The sequence below is a fragment of the Capra hircus genome, chromosome 10 (genome assembly GCF_001704415.2).
Source record: "Capra hircus breed San Clemente chromosome 10, ASM170441v1, whole genome shotgun sequence".
Classification (NCBI taxonomy): domain Eukaryota; kingdom Metazoa; phylum Chordata; class Mammalia; order Artiodactyla; family Bovidae; genus Capra; species Capra hircus.
Window position 1 is genome coordinate 77158080 of NC_030817.1, and position 20736 is coordinate 77178815.

Below are 20736 nucleotides of genomic sequence, written 5' to 3' on the forward strand. Positions count from 1 at the left end.
ACCCTACCTTGCGATTTAACTATCCATCTGGTCTTTCCTGACCATCTATTCATAGGAACAGCTCTGCTCTATATTTCTGAGAACCAGTTTACCATTCAAACATAATTATTGGTCTTAAGTACTTTGCAAAGCATTTCATCTGTGGACAAAACTCTATAACAGGAAAAGAGCAGACTAAGAGCAGACACCTACCATGCTTAAAGACTCCAATGAGCAGGGACTTATCAGCCTCACTGTCCCACCATGTTGTTGGAACCTCCAGCTGATCCACTACTGGGAACCATATGTCAATCTCACTGAAGGTGTAAGAGGCAGAGTCAGCACAGTGATGCAGGAAATAAAAGCAAACAATCTTTGGAAAGATTATTACAGGTATCTTCCTTTCTCTATTAATTTAAATAGTCCTACATCTGCCTATTTCCTTCCACTGGTATCAAGAACAGCTGTCCCCTAGTATCTGTAAGGGATTCGTTCCACCCCAGACACCAAAGTCCACTGATGTTCAAGCCCCTAATATAAGATGGAATCATAAAGTAAATTCAGCTGGCCCTCGATATCCATGCATTTGATCAACTGTGGATCAAAAGGATGCAAAACCCAAGGATACAAAAGGCCAACTGCATAGCACTGAAGACCTGATATACAGATTTTAATTACCAGGTATCCCAAAGATAGTTAAGAGTGAAATAAGTAAACCAATCTATTCTGGAATAAGGCATAGCATAAGGAAAAATAAAGCATAACTTTACCTGGCAATTGCACCCCCTAACACCTTCTCTGCCTGGTCTCCAATAACCTCCTGTCTCAGATAATATAGCATTCGTACCCGCAACAGCACCCTAGAAGGGAGAGAGGAAGAACTGGCTCAGTAATCGTGCAGAAAGCATGAGGTGGAAAATCCTTTAGTCTGCTAAATTCCATCCTTACTTGTTACACTGATGTTTTAAGTGCTTCTTGTAACTCTCATCTTGAAACAGAGTATCAGGGTTATATTTCCGGATCCAATCTGCCTTATGGATATCAAAAGTGCTTTGTGACTTTACTTTCTTCCCCTTGCGTCCACGAGGCACAGGGATAGACAGACCTGGGGAAGGGGATACATCGAAGACTTGGATTGAGAAAAACCCTTGGACCTGAAAAGGATTAGGTAACCTATAGAAAGACAAAAAGCAAAGACTTGATAATCACCTGAATGATTCTGCAATTCTTTTGTCTTGCCATTTTCAGCAGGGCTAATCAAGTCCCAAATGAAGCCTTTGATATTTTCATCCCCACGATAGTGTAAGAGACAGTACACGAGGATGGCCCGGCAAATTGTTTCCACATCTCTTTCAGTCATCCGTCGCTTGAAACGTCCATGAGACAGAATATCTCGCCATCGTCCCCAACTACAAAAAAATGCAATCGTATGGATATTTTCCTAGCGACCCCAGTCCCTCAAATTCACACGTCCCAAATGGTGGGAGACAAAATGATCTTGGGAAAACATGGTAACAGAATAAATTTTTTCCCATTATCCCCTCTTTGATCATACCTTCCAATTTAAAAAGCGAACGAGATGTCTATCAGGAAGGAATGCACTACCTCTGAGGAAAGATGGGGTCTTACCCATATACCAGGAGATGCTTTTCCACCCGAAAACAGTCAGTGCGCCCATAGGTATGATGACGGTCATGTCGGCGAGAGCGTGGTCGCTCATCGTCTTCACTTTCCAAATCAGAGAATTCCACTAGGTCATCATCTTTCAGAGTGCTGAAGTGGCGGGTCTGTTTTCGTACTCTAGGTGTGTCAATCACCAAGTTATTCTATGCAGAGAACAGAAGGAGAAGTAACTCTTTTCACAATATAATCGTGGGAAAGGAATTAAAGATAATCAGACTGAAATAGCCTTGCATGTAATATCTGTAGATACTCAAAGATAGATTCTTTTCTGGACATGCAAGATAATCTACAGGGATTCAGGAAGCAAACTTAAGTGATTAAGTACTTTTTAGTGGCCCTCTATATAGAAAGCTTTTACAATGGCCTGTGATATACCATCATAAGCCAAGGTCAGCACTGAAGAATCAGAGCAGTTGTAAAGACTCCAGAAAGTAATGTGTTTCCTGCCATAGTTTTTCTTTGAAGGAAAAGGAAGCTCACCTTGCTATTGAGTAGATCCATGTCCAGGTCAGCCTTTTTGGCCCACTTTTGCCAAAAGTTTGGATCATCCAGAGAAATATCAGTCCTATTTTCAGAAGCGACAAAGCTTGCCTAATGAGGAACAAAGAAATACTAAAGTTGACTACACCACTTTTTTGAGTAAAGGGAAATCAGTATATTTTAAAACTATATTAAAAAAACTATATTTTTAAAAAAATATTAAATTCTAGAGATTCCTGTCTCTCTGTGCTAAAAGCCTCTAGCACCAACAGAACATACCTTGGCAAAGGTAGAACCCTTTCCTTCAGATTCAATGGTGATGGTAGTGGTTCGTCTTAACAAGATCTGGTCAATGTCCTCTTCACAAAACTTGGAGCCCTCATCATCTTCCTCCATTATGGCTGCATACGCTCCTTTCCTTAAGAGATCTTCAATCTCCTTCTTAGAGAACTGCTGGATCTACAAAAGCCAACAGAAAGGTGAAAAAAAATCAGAGAATATTATCTAACCATGTCATGATATTTTATTATATTTTAAGGAATAATCATTGAGAATCCAAACAAGGGGTCAGGTTCCTATACAAAAAATAGCTTTTGCCTCCCTTCATCACCATGACCTACTACAAATATAGCTAAAAATTAAGAAGACTCACTCCAGTAATGTTGCCATCCCGACCACTCATGGACTGAAGCACAGCTTTATCCAATCCCAACTTGAGGCTAGCCTTATCAAACATCTCCCTCTCGTAAGAATTACGAGTGATGAGACGGTACACCTTCACAGCTTTGCTCTGCCCAATTCGATGACAACGTGCTTGGGCCTGGTTTTAACAAATGGAAGGAAGGACAAAGATAACAACATTAGAAGGGGTGGGGAGGAGAAGCATTCAAAATACTGATTTACATTTATAAAGCAGCCATGAGATCAACTCAACATCAGAAAGTCAATTTCAAGATGAAATAACTGCCTCATCATCCAGACCAGGTGTCAGCAAATCTTGGTCACCTATTTCTAAAGTTTCTGCTGAAACACAGCTCTACCCATTCATTTATATTTGCTTATAGATGTTTTTTTGTAGTACAAGAGCAAAGGAGAACCGTTACAACAGAGACTGATTTGCACAGCCTAAAATATTAACTATCTGCCCTGTACAGAAAAAGTTTGATGACCTAACTAACTGAACAATTCCAGATTCTTGAAAAGATAAGACTTTCTAAGAGAACCTGATCCTGTTGCAAAACCTCTCAGGTTAGGTGATTAGTCCCTAAGACAATGATTTCCTCTACCTGCAGGTCATTCTGCGGATTCCAGTCTGAATCAAAGATGATGCAAGTATCAGCAGCTGTGAGATTAATGCCAAGTCCACCAGCCCGGGTGCATAGCAGGAAGACAAATCGGTCCGAGTCAGGCTTGCTAAAACGGTCAATAGCAGCTTGCCGAAGGTTGCCTCTAACTCGCCCATCAATACGCTCATATAAGTACCTGCACGGGAATCACAGGAAAAAAGTTTAATCAGCTGAGCAGAAAAAGAGAAGAAAAAAGCAGGCTGGGATCAATACCAGTACCCCTGTATTGCTAGTTCACCAAAAGTTTTATCAGAAAGGTGAGAGTGAGAGTCTTGAATACTTCTCTTAGCCCAGTCCTGGTCAACTTTATTTAAACCCAGGCCTCCCACTCTGCAGCTCTATAAGTACAAAGTAAACAGGCGAGGAATGACTTTTTTCTCACCTTCTCTGGATTAGATAATCCTCTAGGATATCTAGGCAGCGTACCATCTGGGAGAAGATCAGAACCTTATGGCCACCAGCTTTAAGTTTTGGAAGTAGCTTGTCAATAAGAACCAATTTGCCAGCTGAACGAACCATGGCCTGCAAGTGGAAGTCATGAGGTATGATATGGCAAGCTTCTCGAAACTCTGTTAGGATTTTTTCTTCTGCACCTGCCAAAAGAAAATCAGACCTGATGGTGAGATCCAGAGAAACACACTAAGGCTGCAGTTTATTTAACTGAGATAAGGAAGCAAAGAAAAGAAAATAACCTGACTTGATATCAATATGACTTGAAAACAGAATTTCAGCAACTCCCAAACCCTAAAATATCCTCAATTTTGTTAATACAAAATATTCCATATAAGTCAGGCTTAAGAATTATTCCACGTAAGTCAGTAAAATATGTAAATATGTGGAAAAGGACTAGAATATTACATGAAAACCACTATTACCACCATACTGCCATCCAAAACAGAAACAGCAACACAGAATATCAGTGAAAACAGAACAGAATTCTTAACAGCAAATCCTTTTTAACTTTGGAGATTATGCAGAGTCAAAGGGTCAGAAAGAACTAGAGGAAGATGTTCCACGTGAGAATGGTTTTAAAAAGAGAAATCCCCTCTATTTCCAAACTAGGATGGATCAGCCAATCCATCTATTGTTTCTGAGGAACACCATTTAGTAATCAAGGTAACACAGAAATGCAGGTGTTTCAGGAGTTCTCTCACCATTGATGAGATATGGGTGGTTGCAGCATTTCCGCAACTCCATCATTGTGTTGAGTAGATTCGGCATGTTAGTATGACCTGCCCCTTTGGAAAGAAAGGAGAAGTTTTTCTCCAAAATAGCCCGGTAGTATTTTTTCTGAATGTTGGTTAGCTCTACTTCAATAATGGTCTCCTGTTTGGGTGCCAGGTTCTTTTCAACATCTTCTTTGAGTCTTCTCAGCATCATTGGTTTGAGAATGGCCTGTAGCTTTTGAACCTGTAACCAACAGAGGAAAAAATAATAACATGAGGACAAACCTTCTCACATTAGATGGAAACATGGATATCAATGACAGTAGATATCTCCCCTACTACAAATTTTTTTATTCTGCATTAGTATCTCATCAGACAACTTCCTACCTGTTCTTCTGTTTTGAGATCCCCAAAGTCTTTGAGGAATTCTGATTCTGATGGAAACTGTGACGGTTCCAAGAAATGAAGCAAGCTAAACAGTTCCTCCACAGTATTTTGCAGTGGTGTTCCGGTGAGCAGCACTTTGTGCTCCTAGAAATGGAGAACACAGAAGAAAGATAAAACTCAGAAAGACTTCTGAAGTTTTCCATCAAGTATATAACTTTAGTTTCCATTTCTTTAACTGTAAAATTATGGAAATGGACCAGATTACTCTTACTTGCTGCCTCTTTTGATAAACACAAAATACTCAAGAATATTCTTGATATTATTTAACATATTTTTAATTTAATATCATAAGGCAATAAAGAAATATTTAGAACATGTTTTTTCCAATTAAATATGCCTCTCCACACTCAAGTCCCCACAGATATCCATTAATATGTCTCCCTCTAAGAAATGTACCTGTGTGGGATTAAATATGGCCATTGATTTTTGGTAGTTCCTCCTATCAAGATTCACCACTTGAACATGGTCGTTCTTTATAACTTGCTCTGACAATGAGAATGTAGCAGAAGTGGGTACCATGTGAGTTTCAGAGCCTCAAAGGCCTTGCCTTCCACCTTTATCCTCTTGGAACACTGCTCTGACTCTACCAGGTACAGAAGCAAAGTCTGGCCCACAGAGGGGTGACAGACCACATGGAAGATGGCCTAGCCAACAACCAGTACCAACTGTCAGCTGCAGCTGTATCAATGACTCCTGGCAAGGCCACTAAAAGAATGAGATCACTCAGCCCAGCCCAAGTTGCTGAGCTAGAGAGTCATGAAAAACATGGTTGTTTTAAGTCACTAGGTTTTTGGATATTTTATTATGCAGAAATAGGTAACTAATTTAACATCTCACCTCTTCACCCAATTGAGAACCACTAACCCACAATCATCTTCTAACTCTAAAATTTATATGAATTTTATGACTTTCAGGCTACCATTCCCATAGGCCACACCCACCACTCAATACCAAGATTCTGATTCTTCTCTGTAAAATTAATTCATATGGAATTAAGATTACTTAATTCTAGGTGTTTCTGGCCACAAGTCAGTGGGAGGAACTCACCAGGTCCATGTGCTTGAGACTATCAAGCAGTTTGCAATTACGGTTCTTTAGTCGATGAGCCTCATCAATGATGACACACCGCCATTCAATCTCACGAAGCTCAGGACAGTCTGACAAAATCATCTCAAAAGTGGTGATCAAGGCATCAAACTTGTATGCACCTGGGATGAGGCGCCCCTAAGCATGAAGGCAACAAAGTCAGAAAAGGCCTAAAATGTACTTAAATGAGAAGCTCTTCTGGACTACATATTCTGCATTTTATATTTAGGCAGGCCTCATAGAAAACACAAATTGCACCACCACCCACCTTTGCCACTGTTCATATTCCTGATAAACAGTGTCAAATCACTGAATCACTGCCTCCTCAACACACTCAGCTTCTTGGGAAAATCACAGACCTTACTGAAAGAAGCTGGACATTCTTGACTTTGCTGCATGCCTACCTCATGTATTTCAGCCCTATATCTTCTGTTGGTAAACACTAAAATCCACAAATGTTGAGCACTGCTGAAACACACAAGGTAAAACTAAAAGTGAAACAGCTAATGTAGTATGTGGTAATATTGGTTACTACCTAAAAATGGACAAAAGAATCCAATTATCTTAACAAAATTAAGAGCCACAAAAGGACTTGAATAAACTTGGGTTTCGTAGAAATAAAAATGGGAAACTAATGGTAGGAAAAAAACTCAAAATTCAATGTTAAGAAACCCTTTCCAAACTTATACAGAAAAAAGAAATAATCTTGATGAAAACTTCAGCAGACTTAAAAAAAAAAGGAAGAAATGTCTTATGTTCACCATTTTATGAATCAAGGAATTAAAAGTAGCTAAATGAATTTCATTCTGGAAAATTATTTCTTGATGAAAACTAATCAATCCTGGTAAAACTATTTAAAACATATATATTCATAAATAAAGTCAGAATTTCCACTGGATCAAAATGTTCACTGGATCAAAATAGCAAAGTTGGAAAAGTGTCCTGCATAAAGTAGACAACAACACCTTACATCACAGAGAGTCTCAATAAAAGTCTCTGACTCATATAAAAGCTTCTAAAATACCAGGTACTTTGACCTACTCTCTAAGCCATAGTATTTGCATTACAGGAAACTCACCCGTGAGTCTTTGCAGTACATTTCATATTGCTGTATCATCTGCCGGCTGGCCAGGCTGCCATGGTACACAATAGTGTTCATCTCTGTCCATGTGTTGAATTCCCGCTCCCAGTTAGTAATTGTGGACAGTGGGGCAATGACTAGGAAAGGGCCATGGATGCCCACATTATATACTTCCTGCAAGAAGGCAATGGACTGAATGGTTTTGCCCAATCCCATCTCATCAGCCAGAATGCAGTTCTGCCTGCCAATTCATCACAAAAAAAAAGAAAAGCATGTCAAAAGAGACCATCTTATAAAAAGTACATAAAATGAACCTGTTTCTACAGAAAATAAATAAAAATAATCCCAGACTAAGCCTGTATCTTGTGGTCCTACTCTTCCTTACCTGTTATACCAATTAAAGAGCAGCCAGTTGACCCCTTCCAACTGATATTCCCGTAACTGGTTTCTGTTTTTATACTCATGTGACAACTCCAACTTCTTCCAGGCACTTGCCTGTGGACGATTCTAAAAAGTAAGGAATTTGAATAAATGGGGTGGAGGTACTAATGAAATTACGTAAATTTACTGCTGCTAAGTCGCTTCAGTCGTGTCTGACTGTGTGACCCCATAGACGGCAGCCCACCAGGCTCCCCCGTCCCTGGGATTCTCCAGGCAAGAACACTGGAGTGGGTTGCCATTTCCTTCTCCAATGCATGAAAGTGAAAAGTGAAAGTGAAGTCACTCAGTCAGGTCCGACTCTAAGTGATCCCATGGACTATAGCCCACCAGGCTCCTCCATCCACGGGACTTTCCAGGCAAGAGTACTGGAGTGGTGTGCCAGGTAAACTTACTAGGTAGTTCTAATAGGTGAAGTCAATTCAAAGACATTATTGCTGGGACTAAGCATGTTAAATATATTCAAATTCATGACTTCACAATGACACTTTCACAACAAAAAAAAGAGAGAAAACCCATTGAGCCACCAAGGAAATCCAAGAATACTGGAGTGGGTAGCCCATCCCTTTTCCAGTGGATCTTCCCAACCCAGGAATCAAACTGGGGTCTCCTGAATCGCAGGCTGATTTTTTACCAACTGAGCTATCAGGAAAGCCCAAACTCTATATGAGGAAAATTAAATCATTCCCTATATGGACTTTACACTCTAAATGCAGATGTACTTACCACCCTTTTGAGTTCTGGGTGCCTTGACTGGATGCGTTTAAATTCTCGAATCTTGCCCTCATCAACATCCTCTTTGAGCTCCCACGTACTATCCTCATAGGGTAGAGAGCACCATTTCACCAGGTAGTAAATTACAGGCTAGGGGAGAAGAAGTCAGAGCTTTAGTGAAATGATGCCGTGTTCTCTGCTGTGATTTGAAGATTAAGAATTTAACTAAGTGTCAATACCTAAAAAGGTGCCCAAAATATCAGACTGAAAACACCAGCCACAGGCTCACCTGCAGATGCACTGTACTATTTGTGCCTTTGATCATGCTTCCAGACAACTTTTCAGAATCTAAAAGAGAAATTTCTACCCAGCACTATCTAGAACACTAATCACTGAAACATTAGGCTCACCAACCAAGCAGATCCAAAAAAAAAAAAAATTCTATATTGTGTTGAATTAAGATTGAAATTAGAAGATATGGTAGCCCCATTCCATACTATCCTCCTGGCACCCAATATAATAACAGTGGAAGCAAGGCTGCTTTTAGAAGTGAGAAACAGGTTAAATCCATAGGAACAAAGCAGGGCTGAAATTACTGGGCTTCTGAGTTCCTGGAGCTCTGAATGCAGGTGCTATTTCAAAGAACAGTCACATGAAAAAAACAGCAGTCATATGGTGGGAAAAGGAGACCAGTCCTGGGTGTTCACTGGAAGGACTGATGCTGAGGCTGAAACTCCAATACTCTGGCCACCTCATTAGAAGAGTTGACTCACTGGAAAAGACCCTGATGCTGGGAGGGATTGGGGGCAGGAGGAGAAGGGGACGACAGAGGATGAGATGGCTGGATGGCATTACCGACTCGATGCCCATGAGTTTGGGTGAACTCCAGGAGTTGGTGATGGACAGGGAGTCCTGGCGTGCTGCGATTCATGGCATCGCAAAGAGTTGGACATGACTGAGCGACTGAACTGAACTGAGTGTAATCATCAAGAAAGCTCTAATAATCTACTGATAAAATACTCCTTAAAATAGCCAGCAAGAAGTGTGAAGATCCAAGTGTTTAAGAGAGACAGATCATGGAAAAACTAGAATCTATGTAATTTCTCTTTTACTTTTTTCTTTACTGTAGTAACTTGGGTCACTTCCTACATAAAGACATTTGTCCAGGTCACACATTTCCAGCATCATAACTAATTTTCCAAGGACTTTAATTAATACTTATTATAATACTTATTTCCACTACTGTGTAATGTAATAAGGATGACTAATTAAGCTCATTTGGGGACAGGGGAAATGGGCAAAGTTTTTATCCAATATTAGAAGTGTAAATTAGGGTACTAAAACACTTTCATCTGTCATGCCAGGTCTAATAACATTCCAGAGGGGCCTAATCAAAATCTAATTACTTTTGGAAGATGAAAGTACAAGTATAGTGATAGAGAGCATAACATTTTTAAGGCTAGGAAGGCTGAGAACCTGAAAGTAATGAGAATAATATAACAATGGCTAACCTGTCCTGACTAATAACTGGTCCATTCCACTCTCACCTCCCACAAATAAACAATAAGCAATAATTCCCACCCCTAATCGCAAAAGCATAAATATGTGATTTCTGAGGTATTCTTGTTAGGATTTAAAGACACTGTGTTCTAATGACTTTGGATAGCTAAGGTTCTATCTGAGTAACCTTGAAAGCTTATAAAACAAACTTGGGCTTTAACAGATGGAAGACTGACTCTTAGGTTCTATAAGGTTCTACAAGGATGACATATGGGAGCAAGTCACTTTGTGAGTAAACCCAGTCTGCCATCTAGCACTGATGTCTTAACAAGGCTCTGCTATTCCCTCCTAGTCACTCTGTAAGCAGGAACTGTTTGAGTGATAAAATTTTGATGAAATGTGACCCTGTGATGTTAAACTAACAACTCAGACTAGAAGTGAAAAGAGTTCTAACAAAGTGCTGCTTCATGGTCCAAGTAAATCTGAATAAAAGAGAGCAATGTTGAATTCACTCGTGGCTTAGATCTACATAACTCTTGGTTGGAAAATAAAAAAAAGTGATTAATGAAAGAAAACATGTCATCAAACGTTTCAACATATGTAAAATCTGCTACTCAATCTAAGGAAGCTTTAGTTCTGGGGTCCCTAAACCAAGCTATGCATGAGAACCCCTCGAAGAACCAACTTAAAAATACAGATCTCTCGGTCCTCCCTTAGATGTACTAAATCTGCACTTGTGGGAGCAAGACCCCATAGTCTGTTTAAAAGTTCTGACTCAAATGTAGTATATGTTTTAGTGACAAATGGAAATGCATTTACCTGATGTTGTACATGTGTCTGCAGTCGCTTCAGTCGTGTCTGACTCTTTATGACCTTATCGACTGGAGCCCGCCAGGATCCTCTGTCCACTGGATTTCCCAGGCAAGAATACTGGAGTGGATTGCCATTTCCTCCTCCAGGGGATCTTCCAGACCCAGGGATAGAACCCGTGTCTCCTGTGGCTTCTGCACCGCAGGCAGATTCTTTACCACTGAGCCACTGGGGAAGCCCCAGTTCAGGAAATAAATAATTCTCAACAACTTAAGAGAAAGCTATGAGTCTATGCAAGTATTTTTATATTCATGTTTAGAAATTGACAAAGTATTCCTTTCTCTATCCCCACCTCTCACCCTCAACTGAATGTCAAGGGTCTCTTATATAAAACCTGAGAGAAAATGAGATCAAGGTGAATGAGTCCTTGCAAATACACCTTCCAGATATCTGACTTCAAGAGAATCTTTCTCTTTAGCCTCTCTCTGTACTCCTGTACTTTCCCAATATCATTCTGAAGTTCTCTCAGAAAAAATTCAAAAGTACCTTTTCATTCCAAGAATTTTTCAGCCAAATCTGAAAAATAAAGGATGGGCAAGCAGACAGGCAGAAATGTTTAAGGCCTTTCATGTTCCTCCACGTCCCAACTCACCTCCCCATTGTCCTTGTCAATACTGTGAGACTCATCCAATATCCTATCCACCTCTACATAGTCTGGATTGAAGGGCTCTTCATCCTAGAGGAATTATGAAGCCAAACAATAAAACCAAAAAGATCATTGTCTAGGAAATTCACCCTTCCACCCAACCTTTAGTGGATATCCTTACTTCAAAATTTATTAAGAAAAAAGAAGGGAGTTCCCCATTTTCACCCTATCAAATCCTACACACTTACCTGTGTTTGTACCTATCTTCTCATGTTACCAGATCAACTGTGACTACTCCTAACAGTGGCTACTCTCTCCATATATGCTTTGGATTTCATTCCTTCCTGCCTTCTTAGGAATCCCTCTCTAGTGCAACATTCCCATAATATACACACATGTTCTACTAGTTCACATCTTAAAAAGACCTCTCTGACTCTACATCCCCCGACAACTATTCTTCTGTTCTGCTTCATACGTAAACTTTCCCAAGAGTTTTAAATACACAGTACCTCCATTTCATCACTTCTCTATTTGTCCACCCATTCCACTCTTCTACTTCCATCACATAATGAAACCACTCATCAAGGTCATTCATGATCTCCAAATTGCCAAATACAATGGAAACATTTCTGTACTCACCTTAATTTATAGCTACAAAGCATTCAACAATTCATCTTTCTCCCGAAAGCACTCTCTAGGCTTTTCTGAGACACCATATTCACTTTTGTAGCCTTATTTTGGATTCACTTTTTGTTTTGGTCAATTCTCAGTCACCTTCACTGGCTCTTTTTCTCCTAAGTCACTGGTATCTAACTTTGGGTGATAGGCCAAGATAAATAACCCAAGGCTCCAAAGAGAAATCTCAAAGAAACCTTAGGTGAAAAAAATTCTTCTTTCTTACAGCACTTTCCCATTGATTTCTGTGGCCTATCTTTTCTCTAATATTTCTCCTATCACTCTGGCATAGTCATTAAGGCTTTAATAACTATGTATATGCTGATACATTCCAAATTTTAATTGTAGCCTAAAAAATCCAGTTTTGTATATCTATCTCCTTGCTAGCCATGTTATGGAATTTTAAACTTAACATGGTCTAAACTAAAATCTTGATTTTCCCCAAACCAGTTGCTTCCAAGATCTTCCATTCTTTAATACCTGTCTATGTAAGCCATTATACCAATTGCCGTCAATTCTACTTGAAAGTAAACTCAAATCTATCCCTTCTCTCCAACAACTGAAAGCACTCTGCTATAAAGCCATGGTAATTTCTCATCTAGAAAACTTCAATGGCCTCCTTACGGCCCATCCTACTTTCATGCTTACTCTTCTCCCATCCATTCTCCAAAGTCTAGATGATCTTTTAAAGGTGAAAACTGGTTTATGTCTTTGGCCTGTTTTAAATAGTCCAATGGTTTCCCCTTTTGCACTTAGAATAAAAACAAAACTAAAAGGTCTGTGACCACCTGCTTCTATCATATATAAATACCCCTGTGCTTTCAGTTCCTCATCCTGTCTTGGGGTCCTTATATACTGCTACTTCCCATGCCAGGGGTACTATTTACAGGTGTTTATGGCCTTGCTAACTTCTATTCATAATTCAATTCTCAGTGACACCTTCCCGGATTATCCAAAGCAGGCATTTTTTAATGTCTTCCTATGCTCCTTCTTTGCTGGTACTTTTCACAATTTGAATTATTTTAAAATCTCTCTCTCCCTCCCCATTAGACAGTGAGCTATATGAGAACACAGACCATGTGTGATCTGTTAACCGCAGTGACTAGCACATAAAATAATGAATAAATGAGTGATTGATTTGGCTAAATGACCTACCTATAAAGGCAAATCTGACTGGCACACAAGTCAGTTAGTAGAGCTTGGCTCAATGGCCAGAAATTATATATATAGTATCAGCTGAAATGGGATTACAGTTTCACTGTACATTTCACAAATTAGGCTTTAAAAGAACATAGGCCAAAAACAATAACAACAACAAAAACCTCCACAACCCAATCATTATTTTATTTTCATATAAAAAGAAATTATAAAACCTACATGGTCCTACTTGCTCTCTCCAAGTGATGTGGAAAATAACTCACTTATTGATAAATCTGGTGATATAAAGTTAGCTTCATCAGATGTTTGGCCACAACTGGCCTTTTTTTGCTGAAGCTATACATTATTCCTTCTTTCAGTCTTCTTATTAGACCTCTTCCTCTTTAGGTCTTAAGAAACTTTGAAAAAGAATTCTTATTCTCAAGGCACTTAGTATTATATATTAAATACAGATTTTAAAAATCCCATTTTGGAAAAGATATATGTACAAAAAGTTTTCAAAGAAAAATGGAGTGTTAAAATACAGCTCAAGAGATTCTCACAGATGCTCTAGTACTTAACTAGTAGTAACACTGAATGTAAGATATTAAAGTTCCTTTATCACTATTTCTAGTTATACTGGATTAGAAATTTGAGAAAATAAATGCTCCCTCTTAATGACATGGTTGCTTATGTCTATAGATACCATCAGTTGCTAAAGACTGACAATAGAGGGAGAAGAATGCCTGAAGTGGACCAGATAGTTAATCATCTGTTTTGAAAATACTTCATGACTATCAAACAACTCAATTTCAAAACAGTCTATAACTTATAAAAAGACCATATTTAGACCTGGTAAAACAAAGCACAGGGCAATTAAATAAGGTGAGTCCAATGATCGAAATGAAACTTATATACCCATATATATAAAACAACTAAACTATAAGTCTTTTGAACAATCAGTCAGGGATAACCTCGGAAATTTATGCTTTTATGAAATAAATGATAAGCAATACCTATCCCTAATTACCTCATGGAAGAAGTGTCTCATCTGAGCCATTTTGGTTTTGAAGCGCTTTAGTTTTTGATGGATCCTCTTATCCTTCTCCAGCTGGGAGATGGTAGCCCATTCACAGTGCAGATAGGAGCTAAAGGAGATGGAAATCGTCAGCCATGGTATGAGAAAGTGGAACTGGTAAGCTAGTGTCTGAGATGAGGATATTAGCCAAAAGCGGACCTCAGAGTATGTTGCTTCAATGGGGAGACAGTCTTTTAGATCAGTGCCTCTTAAACTTGATTTTGTACACCAACCACTTAGTTTAGGGTTGGCTTGAAAGTTCACATTTCTTTTTTTTAAATATAAATTTATCTATTTTAATTGGAGGCTAATTACTTTACAATATTGTATTGGTTCTGCCATACATCAACATGAATCCGCCACGGGTATACACGTGTTCCCCATCCTGAACCCCCCTCCCATCTCCCAAAAGCTCACATTTCTAGCAGGCACCCAAATGATGCTAATTCTGCTGGTCGATGGATCACACTGAGTAGCAAGGTCTTAATGTCAGGAATTTTATCAGGAACTACCCTTACCCCACTTTTCTGTAGGCAAATATTAATCAGTCAATTTCTGAGCTTCTCTCTGAACAGACATTTTCCTCACTGGAAACAATTTGGGTGAGGAAAACTATTTTTTAAAAAAAGGGACACATTCCCAACCAGGACAGACTATACAGGAGAACTTATTACAACCCTGTGGAATTTGGGGTGAAAAGCTTTTTGCACAGATCACGTACTAGTTCTTGTACTTGACAAAGAATTCTTCTGCTTCAGTATACTGTCCAGAAGGAAGCTGGGAAGAAAAAAATTACAGTTATTAACAACTTATTTGTCAAAGAGACTCCTTAATTTTAATACATGTGGTAGACTTCCATACCAAGAATAAAATATGTATCATCTAGGATATATCACTGACTAAAGGATTAAAGAACCTAATCTGGCATTTCAATGCTAGAAACCTGATAGCTGGAGAAAATAAGCCCTTTCTAGATTTAAGCAGGTAAGTGAAAGAAGGGGCAATAAGACAGTTCTTACTTTCCACCTAACTTTTCTCCGCTATCTCTTGTAACTACATTATAGCGATACAGACTGACATCCAAAGGTGCTCATTACATAAAGTCTGTAACTGTAGCATTATGGGCTACCATGGAAAATAGGCCTCACCTCCTTCTTCACAATCCGCATAGAAAGCACTTTGTCTACAATGGCAGCATCTTCTTCACTGGGATTCTCCTGCAGGAAAAGATGCAGTCAGTCAAACAAAGAGATTGTGAGCAGCAAGACACACATCTCAAATTGCTTAGTTCTCAGCTTACCACAAAGAACTGCATGGAAGGCAAAGTCTCGCCATCTGGTTCCTGCACTGGCTCAGGAAGGATAGGCTCAGTTTTGATTGGACCAGTTACATCCACTTCTTCTTCTTCTTCATCGTCTGTGATCTTTATATCGAGATCCTCTGTATATTTTTTCCGCTTAACTTGGCGGTTCGAGCGTCTCTTCTACAGGGGCAAAAACAGTCAAAATAACTGCTTAGGTCTCTCAAACAGAAAACCTTTAAAACTATTTGACTATAGTCATGTACTTAGATCTGACTCCAAATTCCCTAGGAAAAATCAAACCAAAAGATGGTAAAGAGCTTATTTATCAAATTGTATGATATTAAACCATGTAACTTATTCTATGTACTGAGTAAATATTAATTTCCTGAATTCTTTCATTATAGTATCAGAATTCATCTGAAAGTAACCTGGGTACTATTGGCAAGAGGCTCTGAAAAACTAAAATAGAACTCTTTAAACTCTCTACCTGCAGGGTGCAATGAACTTCACACCAGGAGCAACCTTGGAGTCCACTGGTACAAAAACATTGTTTCTAACTGTTTGTCTGTTTTAGTTCTAAAGTTTTGTTTGTTTAATAAATAGGATCATACTGCACATACTGTTCTGCTGCTTACTTGTTAACATTTTTCTTGGAGATGTTTTCCATATCAATGAATTTCAGATCTACCTCATTCTTTCAAGTGGTTGAGCAAAATTTAACTAAATAATCTCAGTAATAGGTACAGCTCATGATAAAAATTAGGAAGGATGGAGAGAAAAAATTATTTTTCAGTAATGATTATAACCCTGGAAAATCCAAAATCAAATGAGTCATTAGAAGCAGAACTACTAAAATTGATTTCTAAATTCAATTTTAGTAGTTAGTAGTACAATTTAGTACAATCAATTGTACTAAAATTGATTTGATAAATTTGCTTGGCATAAAGTTAATTTTTAAAAATCAATGGCATTCTTACATGGACTAAGCCAGAAAATACAATAAAAGAAAAGTCTGTTTATGAAAAAAGATCATCTTAAGTATTAAATTTAGTAAGAAATAATGAAATATTTATAACCTCCCCAATCACAAAAGTTTGAAAAACAAATTTAACAAAACTTTTAAATTAGATAAGCTGATTCTAAAATTCAACAGAGAACTAAACATCTAAGAATAACCATAAAAATATGAAAAGGTATACTTGGCCTTATCCAATGTTAAAGCCAATATAAAGCTATAAGGATTAACACAGCTTGGTACCTCTCCAGGAGGAGATAAACAGATCAATGAAATAGTGTCCAAATATAGATTAAAATACTTAGGTGGATTTAGAACATGATAAAAATAGTATTTTTAATCAGTGAGGAAAAAGTGGATTATTCTATAAATGAGATTGAAAACAAACCACTAGCCAAACAAAACAAATTTGTTTCTTATATCTAGAGGATATAAGAAACAAATTTATAAAAAGACTGAATAATTTCAAAGTTTAAAAAAAGACAAAATTTCTAAAAGAATTTCTTTCTTTAAATAATCCTGGAGTAGGAAAGGTGTTTCTGATAAAGTAACTGATCAAAAAAAAAAAAAAAAAGTGACTGATCAATTTGATCTTATAACTAAGAAAAAAAATCAATACAATAGAAATACGAGCAAATAACATCAATAGACAATTTTTGTAGGAAAAAAACATGAATGGCTTTCAATGTAAAATGATGCTCACATTCACAATAAAACTGTTACAACTGAAAACTTTTTTTTTTTTTTTTGCATCCAACCGAGAGGCAAAAATCTGAGAGTTTGATCAAATATTTGAAATAGGAACTCATACACTGCTGGTGAGAGTACACACTGGCATGAAGAAAATTTCCATATAACAAAATCTGACAATATCCATTGACCCAACAATTCCACTTCAAAGATATTATCCTACAGATAAATTTGTACATGTATACAAATCTCTGTGGGCTTCTCTGGTGGCTTAGTGGTTAAAGAACCTGCCTGCCAATGCAGGAGACGTGGGTTCAATCCCTGAGTTAGGAAGGTTCCCTGGAGAAGGAAATGGCAACCCACTCCCGTATTTTCGCCTGGGAAATTCATGGATAGAGGAGCCTGGCAGTCCATGGGGCCGCAAAAGTCAAACACAACTTAGCAACTAAACAACAACAACAAAGAACAGCAAATCTCTGTCAGCATTATCTGTGGTAGTAAAAGACCAGAGAAAACCTAAATGCCCACCAACAGGGGCTGGATTGAACAAATTATGCTACAGTCAAAAAATGGAACACTATAGAACTATATAAAAAGAATGGGGTAGACGGACAAGAATGAACAGTGGATGTGGAGCTGGAACTCTCACTGCTGGTCCATGTGTAAAATGAAAATCACTTCAGAAGGCAGCAGATTCTTACAAGGTTAAAAGGTCAAATGTTTAACTACCCCACAGTCTATCAACTCCTGGCTATTTAGCTATGAGAAATGAAAACCTATGTCCACAAGGCATGTGTACTAAGACTGTCCACTGCATCCTTACTCAAAACAGGTCCAAACTGAAGAAACCAAATGTCTAATAGAATGAATAAACACTGTGGTATATTCCTGAAGTAAAACGTTTCTCAAGAAAAAAAAAGGAATGAACTTCTGATACATCACCATGAATAATTCTGAACACCACTATGCTGAAAAAAGTGAGACCCAAGAGTGTATACTATGTGATTCCACTTACATGAAGTTTAAGAACAGGCTAAGTTTAATCTATGGTTAACAGAAATGAGCACAATTGTTGCTTATGGGGAGATGGTGGGGAGAGGATGGTGAACTGACAGAAAAGAGGGTCCCAGGGAACCTTCTGGGATGATGGAACGTGGGGCTTCATTAAATAATTTCTCTACTTTGGTGTATATTTCAAATTTTTCATAATAAAAAAGAGTGTGAGGAAGAATGGGTTAGATTTATCTTTTCTAATAAAGAACTATATTCAAGATATACTGTTAGAGAAAAAAGCACAGTACAAAAGAATAGGTATGGAATACTAACACTGAGTGGAAGTGGAATTATGAGGCCTCCACTGCCAAGACTGGTATTTGAGGAAACACAATTAGGTCAATTAACTGTGTTTCCTCAAGTTCTGACATGAAAATCCTAGCCCCCTAGTACCTCAGAATGTGACTGTCTGGAGACAGGGCCTTAAAGAGGTGATTAAGTTGGGGTGGGCACTACTGGATCAGGGCCCTTAAAAGAGGAGGGAATCTGGCCACACGCAGAGACAACAGGGACACACGCACTGAGCAAAGATCATGCGGGGGCACAGTGAGGAGGCGGCCTCTGCAAGCCACGGAGAGAGGCCTCGGAGGTAACCAGACCTCCTGATCTTGCACTTCTAGCCTTCAGACCTGTAAGAAAATAAATTTCTGTTGTTTAAACTATCTAGTCCGTGGTATTTTGTTATGGTAATCCTAGCAAATTAATATACCACTTTTTAAATTTTGTTAATTCTTATATTTCTTGTATTACAAAGATTTGCCTATAGTTTGTGTTTTAATTTTATTTTTAATTGGAGGATAATTACTTTACAATGCTGTGATAGTTTCTGCCATACTCACTTGGTGTTTTGATTATATAACACTTTATTTAACTCTGTTTATTTAACAAACATATATAACTCTTACTGTGCTCTCTTACCTAAACACTCTTCTATGTGGTTTGTAAACATTTACATTTAATCCTAACAACTCTACTTAGTAGATATTACTATCTGTACTTTAGAGATGAAGAAATTGAGATACCACAAGGTCAAGTAAACTTGCCTTAAGTGACAATATTAGTAAATACTAGAGTTAACATGAGAACCCAAGAAATGGTCTTGGTCTTAAACACTATGCTATTTAGAGCATTTTTCGTTGTTGCTACATATACATAGTTTTTATATAGTAAATATATCAATCTCTCCCTTTATGACTTGGAAATTTTAATACCCTCCTTAACTCAGTCACGTTTGATAAAGGTCCATGATTTCAATTTTTACATTTTTACCTTTGATTAAACTAGAATTTGTTTTTCTTAAAGAGTAATGCAAGAAATCCAGTTTTATTTCTTCCTAAATGAGTAGTCATCCTAACATACTGTGTTAAATAATCTTTCTTTCCATTGATTTTATTATCTTTTTTCTTTCTTTTTTTTTTGGCTGCACCATCCTTGGTGGCTTGCAGTATCCTAATTCCTTGACCAGGGATTGAGCCCCGGGCCCTCAGCAATCAAAGTGCGGAGTTCTAACCACTGGACCACCACGCAATTCTCTCCACTAATTTTAAATGGCCTTTTAACTCACGTTCTAATGTCTCAAAATTATCTGGATCTGTTTCTAGACTGTTATTTTTCACTCTGCTATTTCTTCTTTAAACTCTTGGTAATTATAATTTCATAATATATTTTAATGTCTGTTAAATCTAGCTTTTGCTTCACTCTCCATTTCAAAAATGTCTGTCCTATCCTCACGTTAATATCCCCCAGAAAAACCCAAGTCTCAGTTTGTCAATGCAGTGAATATATATTAAAGAAGAGGGGAGACATTTATAAAGTATTGATAGCTAGTGAGGCACCTGAGGTTTGTTTAGTCCAAACCTCCACTTTCAGATAAGGAATTTAGATATAGCTAAGTAAACTAGCCAGACCCATTAGAGCTACTCAGAAGTACTATGGGTATCCTGAATCATTAATAGCTTCTTCTTTCCATGGTTGGAAACTAAAGTCAAAGATGGTACCATAAGGCAACAGAGACAGAGGACTAAAGTTCTTTTGATCCAGCTTTTTTTATTCTCTTCCCAATGTTTCTCATCTTTAAAAGGTAGCAAAAACACTGTGCCTTAAGTTTCCCAGTTCAGAGAGTCAAAACCCTATGTAAGTACTGCACAAGGGACAGCTGGACTGTTCTAAGAAAGACCAAAGTACTAGCATACCCAGAACAACAACTGCAGCATAATTGCATATCTGCTTAGTCTCTGAAACACTGGAATTTGAGAAAATGACTACTGTAGAGTAATATGCATTTTTAGAGTAATACACGTTTTGCCTAAAAAACATAAATAAGTAAAATTTAAGCCACGACCATGACCAGGTTTTGCCTCTTTTACTTTTTAGGCCTACCTCTGGTTTAGAAAAGCTGTTGAAATATGC

General features: G+C 38.0%; 1 protein-coding gene across 7 annotated transcripts in view; it reads right to left on the reverse strand.

Moving 5' to 3' along the window:
• The window catches only part of CHD8 (chromodomain helicase DNA binding protein 8), a 56905-nt gene that overhangs the window by 11842 nt on the left and 24327 nt on the right, over positions 1-20736 (reverse strand). For 5 of the 7 annotated variants that reach the window (XM_005685367.3, XM_005685366.3, XM_013966922.2 and 2 more), the window contains exons 6-26: positions 15567-15749; positions 15415-15483; positions 14988-15043; positions 14219-14336; positions 11383-11466; positions 8433-8570; positions 7654-7775; positions 7266-7509; positions 6149-6325; positions 5042-5185; positions 4643-4898; positions 3871-4081; positions 3429-3624; positions 2795-2962; positions 2422-2601; positions 2143-2253; positions 1609-1805; positions 1189-1388; positions 928-1108; positions 750-839; positions 193-296 (exon numbers count right to left, since the gene is read on the reverse strand). In XM_005685367.3, the coding sequence (XP_005685424.1) occupies positions 193-296; positions 750-839; positions 928-1108; positions 1189-1388; positions 1609-1805; positions 2143-2253; positions 2422-2601; positions 2795-2962; positions 3429-3624; positions 3871-4081; positions 4643-4898; positions 5042-5185; positions 6149-6325; positions 7266-7509; positions 7654-7775; positions 8433-8570; positions 11383-11466; positions 14219-14336; positions 14988-15043; positions 15415-15483; positions 15567-15749 (3229 nt within the window). The remainder of the gene's footprint in view (positions 1-192; positions 297-749; positions 840-927; positions 1109-1188; positions 1389-1608; positions 1806-2142; positions 2254-2421; positions 2602-2794; positions 2963-3428; positions 3625-3870; positions 4082-4642; positions 4899-5041; positions 5186-6148; positions 6326-7265; positions 7510-7653; positions 7776-8432; positions 8571-11382; positions 11467-14218; positions 14337-14987; positions 15044-15414; positions 15484-15566; positions 15750-20736) is intronic. The other 2 variants (XM_005685365.3, XM_018054553.1) reach the window with 1 other exon arrangement.